The following is a 21,151-nucleotide window of genomic DNA, read 5'->3' as shown; positions in this document are numbered from 1 at the left end:
ACGTGATCTTTGCAAGATCAGTCAACCTTAGCTTTAGCTTGGTGCATCATGCATGATATGTTGACAATTTTGCGAAATAAAGGGAAGAGTTTGATACACGGAAGCCAGTAATTCTTGCCCTACAGTGACTTAATAGCCATCAGAAAACAAAAACATGTCCAGAAAAGTTCAATTTAGGAGGGAAAGCACCCCGTCGTTTACCGTGACTGAGAAAACACTCAGAGGGTTTCAGACCAGTCTCATAGGATTTGTGTACAGGGCGTCAAGTGGCGTCCAAATATGGAACACTTTCCGAAATAAGCCTTATCGCTCATACCACACGGGAGAAAGGCAATGTGGTAAGGAAAAACGGTCATGTTTGATCCTGTTTCCTATGCCTTCCAAGCATTGTTCCTCCTTTTTAATAGCTCCAGTATGCCTATAAAAGCAGCGATAAGGCTTAGGCCCTAGACCCTAATCTGAGAAGTCACTTTTCAGCCTGTCACACTTACACTAGTTACAGTTTGTTGGGAGTAATTGGGCTATGACCTTTATAAACCCATTTCTTTCCAGTGCCTGTCAAGCTCAATCTAAGTTAAAAGGAGTTGGTATTTTTGGCATTTTTAACGTAGGGCGGTGGAGACTATTTAAATCATTGAACACTCTTTGTCATGTTTGTGAGAAGAAGTCCTATCTACATGGTGAAGGATTGTTTCAAAAGCATGAAATGGTGAAATAGGGAAGTACTGGAATGTCCAACTTTAACGGTGTAAAATATCGACAAATATAAACGAATTAAGACGGCTTTACCGACGATAATCAAGGCCGAACTTGAACGATCTCTCGAGCATACATGAATACTGCTGGGGAGTGCTGGTGCTGCCTTTGCGCTATATTGCAAGTATTGACATGTAATCGAAACAACGCCCTCATCGGTGACATTGTGTCATTTTTGCCATAAAAACTCATTATAAAGAGCAATGGCGTCTGTTAGTAGCTTCCCAGATTTCGCTGTAGTTTGCTCGTTTTTGGAGCGCTACGGCGAGCATCTTCAGCTGCCAGAGGTCTCCATCACGGACCTGGAGACAGCCATCGGCTATGCCCACTGTGGTAAGGCAAACAGCGGCGGCGCGTTTGCTGGAATCGTGGTTTTTATCACGATGTTTTTGTGGTGGCGAGTGCATCGCTAAATGGCGTGATGACCATTGTGACTGTGTACTGCAGAAGCGTTGACTGCGTTTTATGGAAAAAACAATTAAGGTCGGCTTGCTATTCAAGAGAACTCATTTACTCATTCCAACTTTCTTGGTTCTGATTATAGAGAGTGTTTAATGGTTTCAATTAGGGCCTGTGCATAGGGCCTAAATAATATTAAACAAAGTGATAAAATTTATGATATAGGCTACTACATCATGTATTGTAGGCCTACAGGCTAGGCCTACATACATGTAACTCAGTCGGTAACTGACAACGGATAGACATGATTGGGTTTCCACCATTTTTCCTCTCTGCAGGCAGGCTTAATCTTCTCCTGTTAAAAAACCAAATGTAGATTTAGCTGTTGTCTGTCTGGTTGCAGGGAATTTTTTGTTTATAATGGCAGCATGGAACCATTAGTGTAACTATTAAAGCACTTGAACAGTAAATTCGCCCTTCTTGACATGTCTTTACCATGCAGTTACATGCCCTAGAAGTTAAGGCATACGTTTTAAGATCTGGCCCCCTGTTAGGACATCAGGGCCCACTCACCCCCAGATTGGAGATGTGCTGTGGCCTGTGGACATAGGATTATCTTCTTATATTGCAGGAATATTTCACTTCTTAGTGATTTGTGGCTTTGGAGGATTTTTTCCCCAGGGAAATAAAGTCTGAATTTGCGCTCGGTCTGAATTCCATCTCCTCAAAATGGATTTGCATCGACAAGGCATGGAACCGGATAAAGATTGTGCCCAACATTATTTAGGAGTGCGGAGAAAAAAAGAAAGAAGAATACTGATGTTGATTCAAACTTCAACATTGTTTTGTGGAGTTCATGAACGGGCATGGAGTGCGACCCAGAAGGCAGATAAAACAGTCAGTTCTCTTCTTCCTTTCATCAGTTCCTCCACTGCTAAAGGACGTCATCATCAAGCTGATGAGGAAGACAAGGAAATCTTTCTCGTTGGAAAAGTGGCAACGCTACCTTGCCAAGGTATCTGATACATTATTTATATCAATGCAACGCATGAACACATTTCTATGAGAAACAATGATACTTGAGTCTGGAACAGTGGCATGACTGGGAAGCAATTTTCTTAAAGGGGGGGAGCATGTTGAAATTGGGATGTACCCAGGGGAGGGGGTGCATGGGTCGGGTCTGAACATGTGTCTTCCCCCCCTCCCGACTTGCACCACTTGTTTTGGAGGTTAGAAATCAAGGTCAGAACAAGTCTGAAGGGTTGTGACTTGCATGCTCAACTCTAGCGCCCTCTGTGTACACCTGGAATGTAAATTCTGATGTTACTGTAAGAACGACAAAGTAAAGTAGCATTCTGATATCTGCAAACTGGATCCCTCGATATCTTTCTTTTACAGATGTGCCGAGAACGTTTCTCAGAAGTGGCAGCTTGGGAAGTAGAGAGGTTTGGCTTTGCAGCCAGCAAGCCCCAGATCAAGATTGCTGTGCTCAGGGTAAGTACATGCACCATTCTGAGTATGTGTACTCTAAACACGTGTGCTGCTCTCGACACCATTGAGCACTGCCCAGTTGCCCCTTGCTTTTCAGATTTCAAGAATCGTGGTCTTGGAAATTTTTGTTTGAAGGTATTCATCTTAATGATATGTATAGTTACAAGTATAACTTTCATTTCGAGAAAACAATTATTCCTATGTATTCTACCTACATTTGATTGCAGTGTGTGCATGATTTACGGCACTAAAACACTAGATGTAACTGCAAAGTCCGGGATTTTAGACTAAATAGGAGTCCTCTGCAGTTCCAAGTTGCCTTAACCACAAGGCTTCTTACCCATTTCCTGCACAGTTTCTCTGCGAGAGCCAGTTTGATGACAACTTAAAGTTCAAGGCCATCGTGAACGAGGAGGACGCGGAGAAGATGCGGGCCGAGCCCGTGGGAAGGGACAAGATGGGCCTGGTCTACTGGTTCCACAAGGTGAGAGATGTCTGCGGAAATTCTTGGAAAATGTGGTTTAAATTGCAGCCCTTTCTGATCAGGGCCTGGGTCTGATTTCGTGGAGCTGCTTAAGCACCAAATTTGCTTAAGCGTGAGAAAACCTTACTTGATAAATTAGGTAACCAGCCAAAACTCCATGTGATGTATATTGTTTAGGGATTGTATTTAGCTGTCTTTTGGTTAGCATAACAATCAGTTTGAGCTGGTAAACTTTCTTATTTTTTTAATTAAGGTTTTTTCACACTTAAGCAGATTTTGTGCTTAAGCAGCTCTATGAAATTGGCCCCAGCTGGATTGTAGTTTTTGCCTGGCCTCCAACCTATGGTGTCAGAGGTTCAAATCCCTCTCTTGCCAATAAGTGGATTGGGTATTCAGTCCCAACATGATGTTGTAGCTTTTCTCATATACATGCGTATGTAATCATCAGGTTTCCCTCTTGTCTCTAAAACTAGAAATTCCTGCCCTTTTTGGCCACTAATTGTGACCCACTCTACAGAAAGGGTAATAAGTCGCGCATTGCCAAAACACGTAATGGCCTGTTCTATTTGGAGAGGGCGAAATTTCATCAAAAACTTGATTTTGTGTTTTATCCTTTAACAGCTTCTATAATATTTATAATATTTTCAGAATTTGTGACTACAAACATGGATACTGATGAAAAAAGATGAAAATTGATCACTCAGTAGGAAATCCTATGTAGCGTTGTGTTTGTATGCTCTACACCTTATGAGCTTTTTCTCAAAAAGTGTTTTTAATGGCGAGCTGCGAAGCAAGTGCGAGCCTATGTAATACCGATTTCCATCTTTTGTCCATCTGGGAGGCCATCCGGCTGTCTGCCCTCAAATGTTAAAGTTTTTCCTTGCAGTTCCATAGGTGTTTAAATGTGCCATTGAGTGCTTGTTACCTCCTCTTGGAATTTCATCAGTATTTAAATAGTCTCATATGGCACTAATGCTTAGAAACTTATGAATTTAATGAAAAAATTATAAAAGTTGAATGTTAACATTTTGAGTTGTATTTTGTACTTGCCCTGTGAGGGGGAGGGGGCAGAGTAGGAGACTGATAGGATGATGGGGAGGGGGCGGAGTAGGAGATGGATAGGATGATGGGGAGGGGGCAGAGTAGGAGATGGATAGGATGATGGGGAGGGGGCAGAGTAGGAGATGGATAGGATGATGGGGAGGGGGTGGAGTAGGAGATGGATAGGATGATGGGGAGGGGGCAGAGTAGGAGATGGAGAGGATGATGGGGAGGGGGCAGAGTAGGAGATGGATAGGATGATGGGGAGGGGGGCAGAGTAGGAGATGGATAGGATGATGGGGAGGGGGCAGAGTAGGAGATGGAGAGGATGATGGGGAGGGGGCAGAGTAGGAGATGGAGAGGATGATGGGGAGGGGGCAGAGTAGGAGATGGAGAGGATGATGGGGAGGGGGCAGAGTAGGAGATGGATAGGATGATGGGGAGGGGGCAGAGTAGGAGATGGATAGGATGATGGGGAGGGGGGTAGAGTAGGAGATGGATAGGATGATGGGGAGGGGATGGAGTAGGAGATGGATAGGATGATGGGGAGGGGCAGAGTAGGAGATGGAGAGGATGATGGGGGAGGGGGGCAGAGTAGGAGATGGATAGGATGATGGGGAGGGGGCAGAGTAGGAGATGGATAGGATGATGGGGGAGGGGGTAGAGTAGGAGATGGATAGGATGATGGGGAGGGGTGGAGTAGGAGATGGATAGGATGATGGGGAGGGGGGCAGAGGTAGGAGATGGATAGGATGATGGGGAGGGGTGGAGTAGGAGATGGATAGGATGATGGGGAGGGGGAAGAGTAGGAGATGGATAGGATGATGGGGAGGGGGTAGAGTAGGAGATGGATAGGATGATGGGGAGGGGGCAGAGTAGGAGATGGATAGGATGATGGGGAGGGGGCAGAGTAGGAGATGGAGAGGATGATGGGGAGGGGGCAGAGTAGGAGATGGATAGGATGATGGGGAGGGGGCAGAGTAGGAGATGGATAGGATGATGGGGAGGGGGTAGAGTAGGAGATGGATAGGATGATGGGGAGGGGTGGAGTAGGAGATGGATAGGATGATGGGGAGGGGGCAGAGTAGGAGATGGATAGGATGATGGGGAGGGGGCAGAGTAGGAGATGGATAGGATGATGGGGAGGGGTGGAGTAGGAGATGGATAGGATGATGGGAGGGGGGAAGAGTAGGAGATGGATAGGATGATGGGGAGGGATGGAGTAGGAGATGGATAGGATGATGGGGAGGGGGTAGAGTAGGAGATGGATAGGATGATGGGGAGGGGGCAGAGTAGGAGATGGATAGGATGATGGGGAGGGGGTAGAGTAGGAGATGGATAGGATGATGGGGAGGGGTGGAGTAGGAAATGGATAGGATGATGGGGAGGGGGCGGAGTAGGAAATGGATAGGATGATGGGGAGGGGGCGGAGTAGTAAATGGATAGGATGATGGGGAGGGGGCAGAATAGGAGATGGGTAGGATGATGGGGAGGGGTGGAGTAGGAGATGGATAGGATGATGGGGAGGGGGCAGAGTAGGAGATGGATAGGATGATGGGGAGGGGGTAGAGTAGGAGATGGATAGGATGATGGGGAGGGGTGGAGTAGGAAATGGATAGGATGATGGGGAGGGGGGTAGAGTAGGAGATGGATAGGATGATGGGGAGGGGTGGAGTAGGAGATGGATAGGATGATGGGGAGGGGAAGGAGTAAGATATGGATAGGATGATGGGGAGGGGGTGGAGTAGGAGATGGATAGGATGATGGGGAGGGGGGCAGAGTAGGAGATGGATAGGATGATGGGGAGGGGGTAGAGTAGGAGATGGATAGGATGATGGGGAGGGGGTGGAGTAGGAGACTGATAGGATGATGGGGGGCTGAGTAGAATATGGATGGAAAGATAAGGTGGATATGTGATTGGAGATAGATGGTATTAGGGATGGAGTCAAAGTAGACATGGTAGATATGGAATGATGCGTTATGGATGATAAGGGTAGAATTGTAGGGGATAGGATGATGGGGTTGGATACAAAGTGCAAAACTGTACTTTAGAGGAATTTTAATTATGCACCATCCTCCAAATCCACAAATGCACTGCTTATATAATCATCCAGGTTTAGTCTGACTGTACTGGACCCACATTCTATAGGCATTCCTCTTTCCTGTAAAGAAGTATGAAGCCTTTGTACCTGTATCTCCCTAGTTGGTAGTCTTTGTTGATTAACTTTTAAATGACAAGCTCCTTTCAACACACAGTCTGCACACAGCACTAACTAGGATTTTTCTCCTAGAGTACAATGAATTTTATTGTTAAGGTTCGATAAAATATCTTGCACATCTGTATTGCAGTCGTATATCAACCAATGTTGTAAAAGTTTTGATGAAGCTTGGTTAGTATTTTCTTGTTTAATTTAGTAACCATATAAGTTGAATGTCTCTTTCTTTCCTGTTATTACAGGAAAGAAATTCAAACCTATAACAAGCAGCGAGCCTTGGCGGCTTTGCCACTCTAGTTGAATCTGAAAATGTTGATATACAAATGTCTATATATCTCTGGAACGCAGTGCAGTACAGCGATCATTCATGTATCAAATAGTAGCTTTTGATGTACAGAATCCAGCCATATCAAAAACTCATAACCTAATTTGGCGACTTATAACCCATTTTTTGAGAGCTGGTCACAATTTTCTTTAACCATTTAAGCTACAGTGACTTTTATGAAGAATCCCGAACCCTTGAAAACCTGCACACACATGAAGCTGTGGGTTTCTGCTCAATGAAGTATTTTCAAAGGATGTAGGAAGGTTCATTTCGAGATGTGAAGGGCTTAGGGTTAAGGTACTGCACTTAACTCCCCTTTTTTAACTTCCCTCCCAATTTTGGCAGGATGAAGATGTGAACATTCGTATTTACCGTGAAGAACAAGACGACCAGGACAGCTCCACTTGGGAAATGATCTCAAAGTGAGTCCAACTGCAAGATAGATTGAAAAGTTAGGAGGGTAAAAGATGTTGATCCCTACAGAATCATTTCCAACAGCAGTGAAGAGAAGAATCTGTGTCAGGTGTAAACATCAAGTGCCCTACCCTACAAGTACCCTAAGGTTGACACTTAATGCATGGCAGGCACCCCAGTACAAAGCAAACAGTTTACAGAAACCAATTATCAATTATGAATATTCACGAAGCAATATTCATGATATCGAATGCAAATGCTTTGTCTGCCAGCGATCGGGACCAGATGGAGAACCTAATCAGAGCCCTACGGAGTGGCACCAATGTCGTGGCTGGCCAAGGGAAGGAGGAAGACACGGAGTCGACTGCCGGCTCAGACACCAGTTCCAACAAGACCGATGCCAAGAGCAGTAAGGAACAGACGACCAATGACCATGGTAACGTAGGAGCCCCCCAACAGTAGCTAAAATGCTGCTCACTCTTCAGTTTCGAGCTAAGTAGTACAAATCTGAAAGAGCAAAAGACAGTAAAGCAGTCTTTGTGAACGCACAGACACGAATGGATATTTTTTGGACTGGCATCACCACCCTTTCCTGATTTAAATACATGTAACTGGTTTTTCTAGTAGATTGGTCTTGGGGCAGCATTCACCAATGTTGATTCTACGTTTCAAACGCTCCCTTATATTTCTACCCATCGTGTCTGTAGATTACTTCTTCATGGACACATTTAAGATCTTAGAAGGTATTAATCTTACCCCTAACTTACCTTCTGTTCTGTTTCATCAAACTCTTTGTTTTGCTGTGTTTTGAAGTATTCTGGGACTGTTCAGCTCCGCCACTAGTGCTTCGTAAAAGTTGGTGACAAAAACTTGATGTTAAGTTCAAAGGAAACGGAATTGGTTTTTACTAAACAGCGTTAAATTTTGTAGCTTCAGGAAGCTACCATAAGAGTGTGATATAAAGCAGTTAAGATGTTATATTTCTGTCGCCCAGAGTCTGTGAACACCAAACAACAGAAGCAGTCAAATGACCAAGATGACAAAGAATCAGTTGAGAAGATGGAAGAAAGTAGAGATGCGCCTGTGCAGCATCCTGTAGACGTCAAAGTTGAAAAGAGGACAGTAGGTCAAGATCAGGCTAGAGTTGTCGAAGACACAAAGGAGAATGTTGCCATCAAAACTGAAATTTTAGAGGAGCAAGAAACTAAGCCAGTTCCCAAAGATGAACCAAATCAGACACCAGCCGATGCTGGCAAGGATGAAGAAACAAAGCCAGTTCCCAAAGATGAACCAAATCAGACACCAGCCGATGCTGGCAGGGAGGAAGAAACAAAGCCAGTTCCCAAAGATGAACCAAATCAGGCACCAGCCGATGCTTGCAAGGAGAAAGAAACTAAGCCAGTTCCCAAAGATGAACCAAATCAGGCACCAGCCGATGCTTGCAAGGAGAAAGAAACTAAGCCAGTTCCCAAAGATGAACCAAATCAGACACCAGCCGATGCTTGCAAGGAGGAAGAAACTAAGCCAGTTCCCAAGATGAACCAAAGCAGACACCAGTCGATGCTTGCAAGGAGGAAGAAACTAAGCCCAGTTCCCAAAGATGAACCAAATCAGGCACCAGCCGATGCTTGCAAGGAGAAAGAAACTAAGCCAGTTCCCAAAGATGAACCAAATCAGACACCAGCTGATGCTGCCAAGCTTAAGACAGAAAATCAGGTTGTGTTACCACCAAAAATAGAGGAGGAAGGAGATGCAGTAAAGGAAGTGAAGGAAGACACAACAGTCAGTGACGAAAAAGAGAGCTTGAAAGATATTGCGCAGACCTCGCCTAAGAATGAATGGAGGGAAGAGAAAGAAACAATCGATGGAAATTGTAAGGATGCCAAGACTGGAGAGACTGATACATCAGAGAAATCTGAAATGGATGGCAGCAAGGAGGAAGAAGGAGATAAAGAAGGGTCAAAAGAGGATGATGGAGTACAATGCAGTAAGGAGAGAAGTGAAAAGCAGATGATGGAAGAATACGGCAGTGAGGGTTTAGAGGAGGATACAAAGTCTAAACTAAACCTTCCCGAAGATGGTGGCAAACAAGCAACCAAACCAGAGAGCAAGGAGGGGCAAGTTGTCAAGGACTCGGAGGAGGGAGAAAAGGGCAGGTGGTGATGAGAAGAGGACGGAGGAAAAGGAGAAGACGGAAGTGAAGGCCAAGCCTGTCGGCAGGCCCAAGAAGGTCGGCAAGAAGCGCAAGAAAAAAAGTGCCCGGAGCCGGTTCACGCCCCGCCGGAATGCCTCCCGCAAGGCGGCCGCCAAGATTGAGGAGGAGATGAAGGAGGAGGTTGAGGAGGAGGAGGAGGAGAAAGAAGATTGTGGGCCAGCTGGAGAGGATGACAGCCCCTGCTGCAAATGTGGAATGTATAACCATCCGGAATGGGTAAGGCCAGTTCCAAAATGCACATTCATGCAATATACAACTGAAGAAAATGTGGAACAACCTGTAAAAAGCATCCAAAGGTTTCAAACGTTTGGCAAGATGTAGTTCCTTCACTTTCCTCAAACCTACAAGATCCTGCAAAACTGTTTGTGGGATTTTGAAAGATCAGATGATGGTATGAGTCCCTGTTTTCATTTCAGATACTCCTGTGTGACAAGTGTGACTCGGGGTACCACACGGCATGGCTACGGCCCCCCTCTAATGATCATACCTGAGGGCAACTGGTACTGTCCCAATTGTGAGCATGTAAGTTGCTGACGTCACCCTACTTTTTGACATCAAATTTTAACATCAATTGTAGAAGTCACCCTTGACTCCACGAGTGCTTTTGCTCCTTAGACACAGTGCATCACACTTCTTACATCATGTGGTCTCGACTTTGATAAAATTCAAAGGGATATCAAAAAATTGCTGTTGATTGTATTTTCTCAGGAGAAGCTTGTTGACAAGCTGGCAGAGATGCTGACGGAAGTTGACGCTAGTCTGAAGAAAAAGGAAAGAAAACGGAAACGAAAGGATGGCTCGGCACTCTGGGCGCTCACCGATATATTGCATGCACAACATCCTCCCTGATGTGAGTGGCTCAACAACTGTAAATACTCGAACTCACTTGAATGTTGTTCTGAATACTTCAGATCCTTTTGATCCACACGTCAGTTACTTGTCATATCACCAATGAGGGTGTCAAAAATGTCAGAAGTGTCAAATCTGTCCAAAATGTCACATTTATGGGCCCTTCAAATCTTTGAGAAACTTGGAAGGGAATCCAACAGGTCAACCATTTCCAAGACCAAACAGTTCCTATCCTCCCAACCACTATGGTATCCAACAGTGGCTTTGTTCATTGGGGTTAGATACTATTGTCTCAGGATTGTCAGTTGTGCCGCTCCACTTGACTGTCCAATCAACAGGTTGCCACAGATCTGTACATCTGCAGCCCAATTGTACTCTGGCAGGCATAGGTTAAGAAATGTAATGCAGTATGTCAGGCATGTCCTGTTACTCCACAAATCTAAACTGCATGACTTTTTGGGGTTGACCTGTTTAGGAGATGGTCAAAGTTAGGAAGCAAAGGCACGCTGTGGCCCTACGTCACACCTCGTCCACCTTCCGCCAGGGATTGAGGAGTCCCAGTGACGACTCGCGTTCCAGGCACCACCGTCGAAAGCACCGCCACCACCACCATCATCACCACCCTCAACAAGGGCAAAGGGCAGCAGCAGCATCATAGACGATCGCGCCGAGACCGTTCCCGGGACCGTGACCGGGCGTGGCGCTGGCGGGAGCAGAGCCTACGGGATCGCAACTTCATCAACGACAACGAGGATGACGAGGACAACGAGGGCCAAGAAGGAGAAGAGGAGTTTGAGATGGTCCAGCGACGCTCCCGCCGTGCCCGGAAGGAGATCAGCTACAAGTTTGAGGACTTTGAAACGGCCATCAACTCGGCCATTCAAGAGGAAGTTGTGGAACACAAGAAAGGTAAAACACCACACCACACTGGTGGAACTCCAGTCCAAGGCTAACCTCAAATATGCCAGATTTGTTCCATCTTTTGAGGGACTTCAAATCCTCATTGCCCGTATCCCAAATCTTTTTTTCAAAGCATATTGCAACTTGTTGCAGATGCAAATTACATTGACTGAAGCAGGATTTGAACAAGTGACCTGTGGAAAGCTGTTCTAGCACTCTACCGACTGAACGATATGGTCCAGTATTAGGAATCCTCCAAATATCTTCGTTCAGGATTGCCAATCCGAATCCACAAGCTTGTATGCCATATCCAGGCTTAAAGTCATGATTTAAGCAACAATAGCAATATTGGACAAATAAGAGCAAGTAAAGGGGGATGAGTCAAAGAGGGACAGCATTTGACGTACAAGTCGTCAAATAAACCATGCAAGGAAAGTTAGTAGGTGCTCACATGATAATTATGAAAATGGACAAATGAAAATTGTTTTGTGATATTGCCTGTAGTTTTTCATAATCCAAACCTCAAATTCCTACACACCTTGTCTGCGCAGCCGTCAAGGAGTACCAGGCCACCCGCCCAATCAGCCGCGGCAAGGATATCTCAACCATCGAGGGCCTGAAGGAGAGCAGCGAGGATGAGGCCAAGGAGCGGAGGTCGAGGCGGAAGAGCAAGAGGCGGCTGGGAGACCTGGACGCCACCAGCGAGGAGGAGGAGGACGTCAGCGACGACTTTCAGATGGACAGGTCAGTTCCGAGTCGGGAAGACTCATTTTCTCACAGCAGATCTTAGCTTTGTGTCTGTCTTTAGCTGCAGGAATTGACTGCCCTGCGTTGAGATCCTTATAAAGCTTTGTTACAAGCTATGGAAATATCCAAGTATTTCAAAGGGAAGCCAAGGCTTGGACAATGCTCTGTGTGTTCCATCAATAAACATTTGAAACTTTGCTTGGAACTGGACATGAAGTCAGACACACAGACTTGGATTTGGCACAATGGCAAAAAGTATTTTCTGAAGTATTTTTGCAGTTGAAGCCCAGTAGGAACGAATGCGATGGACAGTGGGTGTTTGTGATTCCCAGACCACTAGAGGGCTTGATCAGAACAAACTCCCCCCCCCCAAAAGACAAAGAGAATGGAAAAATGCCCCAACCCGACTTATAAACTAACGTCATTTTATTTGTCATTGAAAGCCTTTTTCTCTTTCCATGATCTTTTGAAAGTCAAATTTACAAGTTCTAGATCCCAAAAGTTAAAAAAAACTTTGTTTCCCACTAAAACTATTTTACCCAGGCCCCGGCCGACGCCCTCTATTGTCCACCAAAAAATTCAATGGTTTCCTTCACTTTGTACATGTATAAAATTGCATCTCTGTTGTTGGTCACCAACTAAAATATTAATACACTGTATACTTTACGTGCGCGTTCTCTCGCAACAGCGACCACTCCGTTTTATTCATTTTCTGGCTTGTTCTTTTCAATTACAGTACGGGTTGTATCAAAAACTTTAAATGGTCACTGTGGCAAAGCTACACATTTTCTAGTGGAAACCTTGGTATCATCCCAAAGTTGAGAACAAATGCTTTCCAATGATACCTCATTCATGATTTTACCGTTACGCATCACTGAGCACCAATGTGTTGACATTTAGGTGCATATTTGGGGATGGCTCACTTTCAGGTCAATGAAATCAACATTGCCTCTTTCATAATTGGTTTGGGTGTGAGTGGACATGTCTTTGGTGATTATTTAAACGTCCTTGGATAAAAACCTGAGTGCTTTGACAGACAGTCTGCACTAGTAAGCAGGAGGTCATGGGTTCGAGTCCCACCAGAGTACGCTTTTGATTTTTCACAAGCCTTTGGGGGCATACACTGACTATACAGTGTTAAAATACACGTCAGGCGGGGCAAAAATTCAAAATTAATTCGATAAACATGTTTAAAATTTGTTGAAAGCAAATTCGTTAGCCAACAACAGAAGTACGATTGACAAATGGTACACAAGTGGGACAATCCTTTTCACTTAAGACAAGGGTGTTGGGGACAATAGTAAGTCCCGAGGCCCCCGTATTAAGGAAAGTCGACTGTAAAAAGAATACATGTGCATGACACGTATCTGCAATGATCTAAACTTAAATAAAAGAAACTTATAATTCACATCAGAATTGATTATAAGGATTTTTTATCATTTATAAATAGTGTGTATTCAGTTTCCGTATATAGTTTTTTCACATCCTAATTCATAACAAGTTAGTTATAGAGGTTGCGTTAGCACCAGGTAAAAATATCTCTTTCTGAGCATGTGTGGTTCAGAAAAGAACCAGAGGATACTTGACGTTAACATGACCCCCTGTTAATTCATAATATATACATAGAATCGCTGTAGTGTTGTGATTCAGATCATTATGGGAATAAAATGGTATCCCCTATTTACTAACGTATATTTCTTCCAGTGACGCTGCCAGCGACCAGGACTATGAAGAAGAAGTGGAGGAGGAAGCCGACGAGGACAGCTACGTCAGCGAGGCGAGCGACTACTTGGATGCGCCGCGGCGGAAACGCTCCAGGGGCTACTCCAAGTGGAGCAGCCTGCCCAAGAGGCGCAGCGAGCGTCGGCGTAAGCGGGTACGGTACCGAGACTACTCAGAGGAGGAAGACTTTGAGTCAGGTGGGTTCTGGCAGTTTCACATGCCAAAGTGTCAGCATCGCTCATTTTTGTCTTCGCAGCTGAGCCTCGGTATCTCAATAATTGACCAGTGGCGGACAGGAACCTGTGACATCTGCCACTGTGGTGCCCTGGTGGCCTTTGGTTTGAGACACTTTCTTCGCACAACTGAGATTTGATAAGTTAAGGTCTTGTATTGATAGTGGAAGTAGAATGTGTTTCAAAACAAATCCACCAACTGGTAGCAGTGTTGAAGTCAAGACCATCAGAAGGCCAATCACATGACCAGAAACAAGGCCGAACACAAAACCAGACACAAGACCATCACAAGGCTGATCACAAGGCCAGACACAAGGCAGAATACAAGACCAGGCACAGGACCATCACAAGGCCAATCACAAGGCAGGACACAAGGCAGAACACACAGGGCCATCACAAAGCCAATCACATGACTAGACACAACGCAGAACACAAGACTAGACACAGGACCTTCACAAGGCCAATCACAAGGCCAGACACAAGGCAGAACACAAGACTAGAGGCAAGACTATCACAAGGCCTATCACAAGGCCAGACAAAAGTCTGAACACAAGACCATCACAAGGCCAATCTCAAGGCCGAACGCAAGACCAGTCACAAGTAAGAGATTGAACAGTGACAAAGGAATGCTTTTGCTGAAGTTCCTTTGAATAGCTTGTCACTTGGTATCAGACTGGAGATCCTATGTTGGTGTTGTGTGGTCTTATGATGGTCTTAAGAGGTGTTCATTGTAATGATGATTGGCAGTCTTCCACTTTGACCTTAACCCTCCCAGACTTTTGAATATACATCTGGAGGTCTTGAGCCTAGCCTTCAATTCAGAATATGTATTTGTTTAAAGGTCTGTAGTTTTACGGGAACCAGTTTTCTGTCTAGGGTTTGGACTGCATGTTGTGATTCATGGCATATTTTGTGGTTCCTGTTACAACCAGCAGAAAGTGAACAGTACAGTGAATACAGTGACGAGAGTGAAAGTAAGTCAAGGAGGAGAAAGCAAGCCAGGCCCAGACGGGATTCCTCAGAAGAGGGCCAATCAGATTACAGCTCGTATCAGTCGGACCAATCAGGGAGTGCGAACAGACGGTCAAGGAACAAGCGCCGACTAGAGTCCGAATCAGAGTCTTCGGAGAACGCTGGCTATGTTCGGAAGCGCAAATTCCGGTTAGAGAGCGACGAAGAGGACGAAACCGAAGACATTGCTGATAAAAAGTCAGTCAGGAAGGATGATTCACCGAGTTCAGAGGAGGAGGGTCAGGAGAGCGGACCTGTTGTGAGGAAAAAGACGGCCCCGGTGGCTCATCACAAAAGGAAAAAGTACACGGAAGACAGCGATTACAGTCCCAGTGAAGCTGGGGGGAGGCAATCAAGGTATTCATCAAAACAAGTGGATTATCGGAAGATGGCTGCAGAGAGCGATTCCGAGGAAGAGGAGGATTATGAAGAAGAAGAAGAGGAGGAAGAAGAAGATGATGACAATGATGACGATTATGATGATAATGAGGGAGAAAGCGAGATTGAGACGTATGCCAAAACTAAAGAAGTCCAGGGAACAGATCGGAACAAAGCCTTTGTCGAGACGGAAAAAGACTCCAACAAAGAGAACGAACAGGCAGAGCAGCTTTCCAAGCAGCATTTGGATTCCGAGGAGGCTCGAGCGAAGGACCCCGTTAGGAGGGCAGAGGATTTCCCCAGCAAGTCGGCCGTCGCCCCACCCGTCAGCAACGGCACGACGCTGAATGGAGGCTGCAGCGGAACGATTGTCAACGGCAACGGCTCCTCGGGAAACGGGGAGGGCATCTCGACGGGTGAGGATGAGGATGACCTCCTGGGCGTGACGGACCTTGTGGAGTACGTCACTCAAGATGTATGAAGGGTCTGTTACATCATGTTCATTTCCATCCGAGTAAACCATTTTTTTTATTGTGTACCTTTCAAGGAAACATCAGTGGGTGAGGTAGTTCTTTTTCACCTGTTTTACACCTGTTCGCTTTTACACCTCTTAATTTCTTCACGTGCATGTAGCCTAGACGTGCTTCTACATCCACCTAAAATGATGCTCTTCAAACTGATGTAACGCTTCATTTTAGTGGTACATGTATTAACCTGATGTGTGCCATATTCGTCCTGTTTTGAATGCGGATACATCCCTACGGCCGGGGATGCCAGGGTGTGTAACATCTGGAAATGTATTGTGTAAACTAGGATGTTCAGGGTACGGTACTCAAAACGGGTGAGGAAGGGGTAAAGGGTGGGTCGTTATCTTTGTGGGTACAAAAGTTACAGCCTTGAGCCTTGACCACCTCAGATCCACTGTATCCACCAGCATACCAGGAGATTTGGGGGGAAATTTACCGGGTCGAAGCTCGCGCCCAGCCGCAGTTACCGTCGATTGGCAAACCTTCATGTTAACATTGGATCCCATGCAGTGATGGATCTTTCAAGTTCAGTGACGATAACATGTATATTAACAAAGGTAAAAAAAAATGCTGAATTGGAGCAATCAAAGCTACAAATCTGAAAGCCACCGTAAAATTTTACAGCACGCAGTGTGAGTACAGCACACAGTACATTGTACATGTTCACATCCAGTGGGACTCTGCAGTATATCGTAATGTGCTGAATATTCAGTATTATGCAAATGCCAGAGCTGAATGTTTCAAAGTAAATTCCAGAGGAATTAGGTGACTGCTTAATCATGCTCTTCAATCAACTTGCCGTTCTCTCATTAAGGCAAAGGTTACTACTGTCCTTGTAATTTATAGAATTTCCCATGAATTTCTTGTCACAGTTCTCAAGAAATAGGCATTTTTTCAACCTTGTGATTCAACATGGCAATCGCTGCTTAGAAATTTAGAATACTGTGGTTATATTTGGATCGTCATCCGTCCCGAACAGTCCTGAATTCCAATTTCAGTATTTTTTCAGTCACTGCAAGGGATAAGGATCGAAACAAACCACCTTTTATTTTGTAAAAGATAATGGGCCGATAAAATGGTTTTCCACCCATAGAAGTTAATTCGAAGAGTTTTATAGTAAACGCACAAAACTCTCTACTCTGACCCGCTCGAACAACAACCATGACGCAGACACTTTTCTCTACGGTACACCAAAGACCAAAATATTTAATCTATTTGGAATTCTGTGATGACGCTGGTGGGTTGCAGTAGAGGTCATTTCCTTCTCACAGCGGCATCCAACAGTCATGTTCCTACTGACCGGCAAATCAACAGTCAGTAAATCCTGTTTTGTAAAGGCCTTCATTCAGTTACTAATGCAGCCCATGCGTCATGTGCATGTACTCTCAGGTTCCCTAACAAGGTCAAAGGGTCATGTAATACATGTACCTGATAGTACACCTTCCTTTTCGCTGCCGCTTCACCTACATGTAGGTGCAACATTTGCCAGGCAGAGGTTACTAAACTGCCGCTGCACAGAACAAAATAATTCACGGAAATGTGAATAAAATACCTCTACGTTTCAAGGCAGTATGTTATGGCGTGTATTCGATAACACACTGAGCAGCCGAAAGCGGTGTCGACACGGCACACAAAGACACGTAGAAGAATACTCTTTAGAAAATACGCTTAGCTTATGTCACGTTTCGTCTGGAGACTTTTGCCAAGTACGGTCAATTTTTGGGGGGCGAAGTAGACTAGACGGCCATACAGAATGGCGCCAGGTGTTCGTGAATGAAAGGAAGGTCTGCAAAGCGAGAAGAGGTGTGCGCGGTCTTGCATTTGGAGAACTGCACTGTCACGAAGTACAGATCCTGTAAATGCCGGATGCTGTTTAAAATTCGGTGAAATTCCCACTTCAGATTCAAGCTCTCCCGTTGTTTTGGAAAATTCAGCCTCGAGCTTCCGGGAAATAATCTAGTACTAGCACAAACAACGCCCACCCACGCTTTTCTTTGGTTTGTACAAATGTAATCTTCTGTCATCAATATTTGAATTCAGTACCAAAGGGATGTAATAATGCGTTTCATAATTCATGACAGGGTTTTTTTTAAATGTAGTACATGTACCACAGTCAAGGCTCAACTCTCATGCATTTTAGCGTGGACCCAGAATTTGTGATCCAGTGGTCACGTTTGGATCTTTATGCTGGAAGGTGAACGGCGCGAAGTCTGGGGAAAGCACTTCATTTGTTACCTTTCTGTCAAAGAACACGAAAACGGGTGTGGGTGCATAGCTTTTGTCTTTCTTAACGTGTGAACGTCGGCAGCAAGCAACCGTTGGTTACATGTGTATTATTTTACCTGTACGGGAATCTTCGATGTACGTATTTATTATGTACAGTAGGTTCGAATTTGGGCAGTTAATGTTGGATGTTAGTCAGAATGGAGGTTCGTCACACAGTTTTTATAGACTTTAATAAAGTCTGACATACGACACAAGCAGGAGCTCGGGTACAATAGGAAATCAGCCCCATAGTATTTACTTTCCGCCAGAATTTAGAGAACAATATCGTCGACGGTGAATGCATGCGCAAGCTGCCACGCCGTAAAGGTCGCCTGTAAATGTTGTTCGCGGACACAAAGAACAGTCCCCCTTTTGCCCGTGGGTTTTGTTCGCGTGGGGCCTAGGCATGGATACGGAACCAAACGTTGCAACCCATCGAAAAATACCCGAGAAATCCCAAATTGGTATTTACCACGCAATGCGGTGTTGCCGCTGGTGAATGTTGATGCCAAATCGTTTGACAGAAACCGTCTGTAAATTTTTGTTGGTCCTTCCCAGACACGGCAGATGTGAATGGTTCTGTTTTCTAGTTGGGTATTTCGTCATTCGCCCGGGTATTGACGGTGCTGGAAGGCAGGAGAAACACATTCATTCAGTATGCGTACTGTCAGCCACAGTGCGAGTCAATTTGGAGTCTAAACCGTGGGCGTGGTCAGGATATTTGCCAAGTTGGGGGGGGGGCAAAGCACTCATCGGCAATTTACTGATAAACAGTAACATTGGGAGGCGGTCAGTTCTGAGGGTGTTTTGTGGTTTTGTTTTTTAATTTGTTTTCCAAGCACCGGTGATTTCAACACACCGAGAAATTTGTACTCTTTTTCCTATTTTATATTGTTCAGTGTTTGTGGTCACCCATCGCGACAACAATGGCCCAAACATGATTCAGCTAAAACTTGTGAAAGGAGACTTGCACCCAGTCTCTGACTTGCACGACTGCAGGGCGCACCTGCGTGACCCAAAGCGACCTCTCTGTTGACTTATTACAATAAACCACTAGTGAATGGTTCGAAAAAAAGTTTAATAGGGAAGCCCATTGAGTACATTATTACTAGTGACAGCTGCCAGTGTCACAAGCATTTTGAAGTTTTCTTAGACAAAAATACTGTCTTCATTCCGACAACTATCTTTAAGTAGGGTTTTTACATGTAGCAGGAAAAATGACAATTTTAACTTAACAAATTTGTCCTTAATATTTTCCCCATGCGGCACTTCCTCATCATGTACATGATCACTTTCAATCCGGGCATTTCACTATAGTGCGCCACCAAGAGTTTGCAACGCGTTGGCCAATCACTGTGCGTGTTTGGAAACGATGGAGAGAGTTGGCGCATTGTGATTGGCCAACGCGTTGCAAAGTCTTGGAGGCGCACTATTGCGACTCTCACGTGTTCAATTCTTTGTTGTCCCAAAAAATGGAAATTCTTCTTGTTCGCTTTACATACACATTCATGACGCATCGGCATAATATAACACCGCAGTATGCATCCCTATTTGTGACCCAGCCTTCAAATTGAGTCACAAGTCCCCGGAGCAACCTTTTGAGTGGAAGACCTTTGAGAGAATCGTGCCCGTGCAAATTGACAGGAACCCTCAACATTTTTCGCCCATTATTGCTGTCCATTTTTCATCAGGACGCCCCGAATTCGTGATACATCGAAACAAAGAACCCACTTTGATCTCTCTCGTGCAAACTAGAATAAAATCAGATATCAAAAATATGGCCTGAAGACTCATCTTGTGGGATCAGGTCACGCTTTGGTCTGGTGGCAGTGTGATTTGCCTCCATTTTGTGGAGGATGGAGGAGGTGTGGCCACGCCCACCATTGGGTGTGATTCTGGGAGCTGCTACACCCGGTATACGCAGAAATGCCAAGTGCTGCAGCCACGATCCCGTGTGTTGCGCATTTCTTGTGGCTGGTTCTCATCGGAATTTATTCTTATTTATTAAGCGGTAATATTTGTGTACTACACAGTTAACAGCTCATTAATGTTAATACCCGACGGAAATGAAATAGAATGCACCACCAAACACTTTTTATAAAAGAGTTGGACATATTTAGCTGTATCGTCACATTGTATCAAGGGCTAGGGAATGAATATCCTATGAAATCCGGTTTAGATTCCATGGGAAAAATTGAAACTGCTGCTATTGGAGTTCGGATTCCGCGTTTACACCGCTTTTGTGCTTCACACTGTGCTTGTGCCCCTTTTGGTTCAACCTTGATCCTTATTTAAAGTGATGAATTTAGCTCAACAGCCGAGAATTGTAATTCCACAGTGATTTGGTTTCGTATGCTCCTGTGTTCGTCGTTTGTTGTGTTAATAGGCCCATAGTCTGACAGTTATGGCGTCACTGTAGATCTGTTCTCGTAGCATCTTCGTGTACATAGATGTATGAATACCATGTGTACCGTTACTATCTGAATAAACCGTAATCTTGATCTCGATTGACACGTAGTAGTGTGCATCCGTCGTTCTTGATTTTGGAAGTTATCGTTTAATTGAATGAATGGAAACGTGTCCTCGAAAGGCTATTACCCGGCCCTGGAACACCGGCTTAGTCCCCTCCTGCCTTCCAATGTACGCGGTCGACGGTTATACTACCGAGGACCTCTTGCGTCCCTTCTTTTCTTCCAGTTGTAGACAAACGAACGGCCTGTTTGCTTCGATCAATGACCCTATAAGCTGGTAAGCGCTCTCCTCTAGGCGGGTTCTGGTGTCGACCCGGATCCGATCGAGTGAGACAAACAGGCCCTAAATCCCGTGCGCCAATTTGGCCTCCCCCGTCACACGTATTCATGTTTGCCACTCTTTTGCAATGTCACTACCATCGTTTTTGTCGTCGTGCTTGGCAAACCATGGCTGGCCCTGAGAATAAAAAATTATGTATTTCTTCAAAGAAATTTAACACCTTCACTAGACGACTTCCCTATTCCGTCAACACTTTTGCAAATATGTTTTGGGACGAAGATGTGAAAAAACAAGGATTAATTTTCTGTAGTCTTTTGCCGCTTAAGGCAATTTGGTGGCCACTGTTTGCAAAAACGAAAGCCACAATTCAGGGTCGAACCCCTTCACCTTGAACGAAGATTAATCGTAAGGTCGCAGTTATTTAGGC

General features: G+C 44.9%; 1 protein-coding gene across 1 annotated transcript; it reads left to right on the top strand.

Moving 5' to 3' along the window:
• The first annotated feature begins 944 nt into the window (after positions 1 to 944).
• LOC110980960 (uncharacterized) lies at positions 945 to 20,490 on the top strand. Its single transcript, XM_087145865.1, is given in 17 exon segments — positions 945 to 1,089; positions 2,079 to 2,170; positions 2,554 to 2,649; positions 3,002 to 3,130; positions 7,058 to 7,134; positions 7,399 to 7,562; positions 8,121 to 9,276; positions 9,278 to 9,557; positions 9,758 to 9,808; positions 9,810 to 9,863; positions 10,050 to 10,166; positions 10,168 to 10,191; positions 10,666 to 10,804; positions 10,851 to 11,099; positions 11,642 to 11,834; positions 13,542 to 13,756; positions 14,728 to 20,490. Coding segments are annotated over 17 exon segments (4,101 nt in total). The 5' UTR covers positions 945 to 959; the 3' UTR covers positions 15,663 to 20,490.
• Positions 20,491 to 21,151: the final 661 nt, after the last annotated feature.

The sequence above is a fragment of the Acanthaster planci genome, linkage group LG14 (genome assembly GCF_054643075.1).
Source record: "Acanthaster planci isolate LZ-2023a linkage group LG14, COTS_SCS, whole genome shotgun sequence".
Lineage (NCBI taxonomy): Eukaryota > Metazoa > Echinodermata > Asteroidea > Valvatida > Acanthasteridae > Acanthaster > Acanthaster planci.
The sequence above is the reverse complement of the archived record's forward strand: the minus strand, read 5'-3'. Positions and strand labels throughout refer to the sequence as shown.